The 7,500-nt window shown below is 41.8% G+C and overlaps 1 protein-coding gene across 8 annotated transcripts in view; it reads right to left on the bottom strand.

The window, feature by feature from the left end:
• The window catches only part of tenm3 (teneurin transmembrane protein 3), a 355,350-nt gene that overhangs the window by 73,792 nt on the left and 274,058 nt on the right, over positions 1–7,500 (bottom strand). For 6 of the 8 annotated variants that reach the window (XM_060873214.1, XM_060873217.1, XM_060873218.1 and 3 more), the window contains 3 exons: positions 7,005–7,028; positions 5,286–5,306; positions 3,708–3,854 (listed from right to left, as the gene is read on the bottom strand). In XM_060873214.1, coding sequence (XP_060729197.1) covers positions 3,708–3,854; positions 5,286–5,306; positions 7,005–7,028 — 192 coding nt within the window. The remainder of the gene's footprint in view (positions 1–3,707; positions 3,855–5,285; positions 5,307–7,004; positions 7,029–7,500) is intronic. The other 2 variants (XM_060873215.1, XM_060873220.1) reach the window with 1 other exon arrangement.

Here is a 7,500-nt window from a genome sequence, read left to right as displayed (position 1 = left end):
CTCCACCATTAAACACTGCTCATTTAGTGCTCATTTAGAGTCTTTACTGCCTAATATAAATTCAGATGAATTGAATAGTGTTGGTGTTGGAGTGTATGATGGTGTTTAAGAATGTTGGAGTGTATGATGGTGTTTAAGAATGTTGGAGTGTATGATTGTGTTTGAGAATGTTGGAGTGTATGATGGTGTTTGAGAATGTTGGAGTGTATGATGGTGTTTGAGAATGTTGGAGTGTATGATGGTGTTTAAGAATGTTGGAGTGTATGATGGTGTTTGAGAATGTTGGAGTGTATGATGGTGTTTAAGAATGTTGGAGTGTATGATGGTGTTTGAGAATGTTGGAGTGTATGATGGTGTTTGAGAATGTTGGAGTGTATGATGGTGTTTGAGAATGTTGGAGTGTACGATTGTGTTTGAGAATGTTGGAGTGTATGATGGTGTTTGAGGATGTTGGAGTGTATGATGGTGTTTGAGGATGTTGGTGTTTGATAGTGAACTGCTGGTGTTTAACAGTGAAATGGTGGTGTTTGATGGTGAACTGCTGGTGTTTGACTGTGAACTGCTGGTGTTTAACAGTGAAATGCTGGTGTTTGACAGTGAAATGCTGGTGTTTGACGGTGAACTGCTGGTGTTTGATGGTGAACTGCTGGTGTTTGATGGTGAAGTGCTGGTTTTGACAGTGAAGTGCTGGTGTTTGACAATGAACTGCTGGTGTTTGACAGTGAACTGCTGGTGTTTGATGGTGACATTCTGGTGTTTGACAGTGAAATGCTGGTTTTTGACAGTGAAATGCTGGTGTTTGATAGTGAAATGCTGGTGTTTAACAGTGAACTGCTGGTGTTTGATGGTGAACGTCTGGTGTTTGACAGTGAACTGCTGGTGTTTGATGGTGAACTGCTGGTGTTTGATAGTGAACTGCTGGTGTTTAACAGTGAAATGCTGGTGTTTGATGGTGAACTTCTGGTGTTTGACAGTGAACTGCTGGTGTTTGATGGTGAAATGCTGGTGTTTGACAGTGAAGTGCTGGTGTTTGACAGTGAACTGCTGGTGTTTGACAGTGAAGTGCTGGTGTTTGACAGTGAAGTGCTGGTGTTTGACAGTGAAATGCTGGTGTTTGACAGTGAAATGCTGGTGTTTGATGGTGAACTGCTGGTGTTTGACAGTGAAGTGCTGGTGTTTGACAGTGAAATGCTGGTGTTTGACAGTGAAATGCTGGTGTTTGACAGTGAAGTGCTGGTGTTTAACAGTGAAATGCTGGTGTTTGACAGTGAAATGCTGGTGTTTGACAGTGAAATGCTGGTGTTTGATGGTGAACTGCTGGTGTTTGACAGTGAAGTGCTGGTGTTTGACAGTGAAATGCTGGTGTTTGACAGTGAAATGCTGGTGTTTGACAGTGAAATGCTGGTGTTTGATGGTGAACTGCTGGTGTTTGACAGTGAAGTGCTGGTGTTTGACAGTGAAATGCTGGTGTTTGACAGTGAAATGCTGGTGTTTGACAGTGAAATGCTGGTGTTTGATGGTGAACTGCTGGTGTTTGACAGTGAAGTGCTGGTGTTTGACAGTGAAATGCTGGTGTTTGACAGTGAAATGCTGGTGTTTGACAGTGAAGTGCTGGTTTTGACAGTGAAGTGCTGGTGTTTGACAATGAACTGCTGGTGTTTGACAGTGAACTGCTGGTGTTTGATGGTGACATTCTGGTGTTTGACAGTGAAATGCTGGTTTTTGACAGTGAAATGCTGGTGTTTGATAGTGAAATGCTGGTGTTTAACAGTGAACTGCTGGTGTTTGATGGTGAACGTCTGGTGTTTGACAGTGAACTGCTGGTGTTTGATGGTGAACTGCTGGTGTTTGACAGTGAACTGCTGGTGTTTGACAGTGAAGTGCTGGTGTTTGACAGTGAAATGCTGGTGTTTGACAGTGAACTGCTGGTGTTTGACCGTGAAATGCTGGTGTTTGACAGTGAAATGCTAGTGTTTGACAATGAAGTGCTGGTGTTTGACAGTGAACTGCTGGTGTTTAACAGTGAACTGCTGGTGTTTTACAGTGAAATGCTGGTGTTTGACAGTGAAATGCTGGTGTTTGACTGTGAACTGCTGGTGTTTGACAGTGAACTGCTGGTGTTTGATGGTGAACTGCTGGTGTTTGATGGTGAAATTCTGGTGTTTGACAGTGAAGTGATGGTGTTTGACAATGAACTGCTGGTGTTTGATGGTGAATTGCTGGTGTTTGATAGTGAACTGCTGGTGTTTAACAGTGAAATGCTGGTGTTTGATGGTGAACTTCTGGTGTTTGACAGTGAACTGCTGGTGTTTGATGGTGAAATGCTGGTGTTTGACAGTGAAGTGCTGGTGTTTGATAGTGAACTGCTGGTGTTTGATAGTGAACTGCTGGTGTTTGACAGTGAAGTGCTGGTGTTTGACAGTGAAGTGCTGGTGTTTGATAGTGAACTGCTTGTGTTTGATAGTGAACTGCTGGTGTTTGACAGTGAAGTGCTGGTGTTTGACAGTGAACTGCTGGTGTTTGACAGTGAAGTGCTGGTGTTTGACAGTGAAGTGCTGGTGTTTGACAGTGAACTGCTGGTGTTTGACAGTGAAGTGCTGGTGTTTGACAGTGAAGTGCTGGTGTTTAACAGTGAAATGCTGGTGTTTGACAGTGAAATGCTGGTGTTTGACAGTGAAATGCTGGTGTTTGATGGTGAACTGCTGGTGTTTGACAGTGAAGTGCTGGTGTTTGACAGTGAAATGCTGGTGTTTGACAGTGAAATGCTGGTGTTTGACAGTGAAGTGCTGGTGTTTAACAGTGAAATGCTGGTGTTTGACAGTGAAATGCTGGTGTTTGACAGTGAAATGCTGGTGTTTGATGGTGAACTGCTGGTGTTTGACAGTGAAGTGCTGGTGTTTGACAGTGAAATGCTGGTGTTTGACAGTGAAATGCTGGTGTTTGACAGTGAAGTGCTGGTGTTTGACAGTGAAATGCTGGTGTTTGACAGTGAAGTGCTGGTGTTTGACAGTGAAATGCTGGTGTTTGACAGTGAAGTGCTGGTGTTTGACAATGAAGTGCTGGTGTTTAACAGTGAAATGCTGGTGTTTGATGGTGAACTGCTGGTGTTTGACAGTGAAATGCTGGTGTTTGACAGTGAAATGCTGGTGTTTGACAGTGAACTGCTGGTGTTTAACGGTGAAATGCTGGTGTTTGCCGGTGAAGTGCTGGCGTTTGACGGTGAAATGCTGGCGTTTGACAGTGAAGTGCTGGTGTTTGACAGTGAAGTGCTGGTGTTTGACAGTGAAGTGCTGGTGTTTGACAGTGAAGTGCTGGTGTTTGACAGTGAAATGCTGGTGTTTGACAGTGAAATGCTGGTGTTTGACAGTGAAATGCTGGTGTTTGACAGTGAAGTGTTGGTGTTTGACAGTGAAGTGCTGGTGTTTGACAGTGAAGTGCTGGTGTTTAACAGTGAAATGCTGGTGTTTAACAGTGAAATGCTGGTGTTTGATCAATAATATTGGTGTTTTGATGGTGGATATCAGTGTTTGATGGTGTTAACTCATATTTGTTGGAAGATATTGGTGTTTGATGGAGAATGTTGGTGTTTGATGATAAAGAATTTTGTTATGCTGGTGTTTGATATGGTTGTGTTTGATGGTAAATGTCACTGCTTGGTGTTGAAATGTTGGTGTTTGAGAGTGATTTTTAGTGTTAAACACACCCACCTCCTTCATTGTCCTTGCCGTCTGCGCAGAGGGTTTCCATGGCGACGTCACAGCCAGCCCCCCTCCAGCCAGGCTGGCAAACACAGTGCCATCCATTCTGATCCAGTGTGCAGCGGCCATTACTGTTACACAGACCTGGGCATCCCTCTGCAGAAACACACACACACACACACACACACACACACACACACACACACACACAGTTATACACACACAAATAGGGAGGGTTCTGTTTGTGTAGGGTGTTAAGGGGAGTTAAAGAAATTAAAAACACATATATATGTGTATTTCTATATGTAGTGTGTGTGTGTGTGTGTGTGTGTGTGTGTGTGTGTGTGTGTGTGTGACGGAAGAGCAGAACTCAGGAACAGGTACACATTCATATAGTTGCAAAATGAGAGAGGTCAAAGGTGAACACAGAGTGACACTGGACTTCTCACAGGCCTTGTGAGATGCACAACGGCTGTAAATTCACATGAACGTTAAAAACACCTCTTCATCACCTTCATCATCATCATCACCACCATCATCATCATCATCGTCAACATCATCATCATCTTTCCCACATTATCTGAGGCGAAACATCAGACTCTGATAAATGAAACTAGAATGAAATAACTTTAAAATCCGAATAACAAATTCCTACATAATCAGAGAGTGAAGCACAAACAACACGCTGGGTCTTTGTAGAAGAATTTAGATATGACAGGGAATAAATTTAGAGGAATTAAAAGAACAAATAAAAGAAAGAGAGCAAAGAATCTAGAATCTAGCTATATGTCTGTCTGTTTGTCTGTCTGTATTGGGACCTGTCTCTTTATCTGTCGTTCTGTATATCTGTCTATCTGTCTGTCTGTCTCTTCATCTGTCTTTCTGTTTATCTCTTGGCCCAGCTGTTTGTCTTTTGGTTATGGAAACATCTAATCAGTCTATCTGATCTCACCTCTCTCTCTCTCTCTCTCTCTCTCTGACTCTGTACCTGTCTGTCTGTCTGTCTGTCTGTCTGTCTGTCTGTGTATATTTGAGAGATAGTTGTACAGCTGCATCCATGTGAAGCTACAGCACACAGACAGAGATAGAGATAAAAAAAACTCCAGGCATAAAGTATAAGGAGGTGTGATGATACCTCCATTATCATACTTTCTGCCCGGGGTGCATTCTGCTACTCCATGTGGGTGGGGGTGGGGTGGGAGTTCAGGTGGAGGGGGCAGTGGGGCAGCAACAAGAACTGGACCAACACACACCAGGTTTCAGACTGCAGGATGCACATGAAGAGCATCACAGGTGTGTGTGTGTGTGTGTGTGTGTGTGTGTGTGTGTGTGTGTGTGTGTGTGTGTGTGTGTGTGTATGTTGACTGGTCAAGACAAACAAAGATGAGGGGTGACCAGGTAAGGACCAACATTGAGGACACGCAGACGCCGTGCTTTAGAGACAGACAGAAAGGAAGGAAGAAAGAAAGAAAGAAAGAAAGAAAGAAGGAAAGAAAGAAAAAAGAAAGAAAGAAAGAAAGAAAGAAAGAAAGACAGGCAGACAGAGGGATTTTGTAGAGAACAATGTCCCTGGGACTTGGGCTTTACCTTTAAATCCTATCCTCTCTCCTATCATGGGGCCGGGAGGAAGGAAGGACAAAACCAGGAAAGAAAAGCAACAAAAACAAAAAGTTCTGAGCATTGAGTCTAGGACATTAAAGATATTCATACAGACAGGAGAGAGAGAGAGAGGGAAGGAGAGAGAGATAGGAGGAGAGGGAAGGAAGGAGAAACAGACGCTCCGGGTGCTCAGGGGTGGAGGGCCGATTAAAGGTTCATCAGCAACAACAACAACAACAACGAGTTTCACTTTTATTCCTGTTTAATCATCAGTAGTGTTTATAAATCACAGCATAACTGACTCGTTAAACACCAGAGAAGAAGGACGAAGAAAAAAAGAAGAAAAGCAGGTGATGAAAAACAAATGAATAAAAAAATAAATGAATAAATAAAATGCAGATGTGAGGATGTCATTAACGATACTGTCGGATTCAAGGCTTTTTAAATCATTATTTTTAATATATAGAAAAACAACTTTTTTATCATAAGTTTGCGTTTCAATTATTTTATTTATTGTTTGATAAAAAAAAAACATCGTTACCACTTTTATCCTTTATGTTTTGTTTATAAACGTAGTATTTATAAATAAACTATAATAATAATAGATTATCTATAATTAGTTTAGTAATGTCAATATTTTATATTCATATATTTTATATTCATATTACCCATGAATTTATAAATGATAATATTTTACATGGTGTATTCCTTATAAATACTTATTGATTTGTTTATTCATTATCTTTGTTTATTTGTTTATTTTATTCAATTCCGATAAAAAAATCACCGGAGCGTTGTATAAATCCTCAATCAATTAACCCTGATCGACCAATCACTGCTTAGCGACTGTAACTAGCAAGTTACACCTGTGCTTGGGCTTGTTGGGGATTTTTTTAGGGGAAATAAAGATTTTGTGTAAATATTAATATTTTTTTCCCGAAATAATTAGAATTTAATAATAAAAAGCCAGAACTGGTCTGAATCATAAATATTTATTTTTTAGTAGAGTTTGCAGCCTCTAAAAAATTAGTTCATGGGGATACTTGACTAGCTTCAGATCCTGGTGTGTGTGAGCATGTGTGTGTGTGTGTGTGTGTGTGTGTGTGTGTGTGTGTGTGTAAGTGAGTGTGTATGTGAGTGTGTGTGTGCGAGTATGTGTGTGTATGTGAGTATGTGTGCGTGTGTGTGTATGTGAGTACGTGTGTGTGTGTGTATGTGTGCGTGTGTGTGTGTGTGTGTGTGTGTGTGTGTGAGTGTGAGCAAGTGTGAGTATGCGAGCATGTGTGTATGTAAGTGAGTGTGTAAGTGAGTGCGTGTGTGCAAGCATGTGTGTGTATGTGTGTGTGTATGTGAGTGCGTGTGTGTGTGCGCGTGTGTGTGTGTGTGTGTGTGTGTGTGTGCGTGCTACGGAACGCCCCTCTCAGCAAATTGGGGACATTTGCCAAGGAGAACACAGAGGACACGGTCTCACATTTCTGACAGTCCAAAAGAGAGATGAGATGAAAAATCACAGAAATGCTGCAACGAATAATACACAAGGGAAAGAATGAAAGAGCGAGAAAGATAGAAAGAGAGAAAACAAGGGACAACTAATGAACGGAGAGAATAAAAGAAGCTAGAGGTTATTAATATGTAATCAAAATGTCAAAAAGAGCTGAATGGGGACAAAGAAGGCACAGCGGAAGAGAGGAAGAGAAGACACAGTACCTTGGACATACGTCTCCGGGTGAGCTTCAGAGGAAAAAGAGAGACAGAGGGGTGGGGAGAGGAAGAGAGAGAGAGAGAGAGAGAGAGAGAGAGAGAGAGAGAGAGAGAGAGAGAGAGAGACAGAGAGAGCAAAGGTTTAAAAAAGCAGGTAAAGAGGTTAAGACAGGGATTATTTATATATGACCAGAGCTAATAGTGTTCATACATCACACACACACACACACACACACACACACACACACACGCACACACACACACACCCCAGGAGTAAATGGAGCAAAGTTGACAGCGCTGCTGGGAAACGGCTAAATGTGCGTCCTATTTTGAAGTGTAGTGTGTGTCCTTATAAAGTGTTACCAAAAAAGCCCCAGTGTGTCGTCACGGCAACCACTACGTATGTGCTTGTATTTTATTTGATATCAATAACGCTGTTAAATTAGTCCTTATTATCCTGAACATAACGTGTGGTAAAACATTCATATCATTCCCTCATGAC

This window comes from Tachysurus vachellii, chromosome 6 (assembly GCF_030014155.1).
Source record: "Tachysurus vachellii isolate PV-2020 chromosome 6, HZAU_Pvac_v1, whole genome shotgun sequence".
In the NCBI taxonomy this organism is placed as follows: domain Eukaryota; kingdom Metazoa; phylum Chordata; class Actinopteri; order Siluriformes; family Bagridae; genus Tachysurus; species Tachysurus vachellii.
This window is presented reverse-complemented; position numbering and strand designations above follow the sequence as displayed.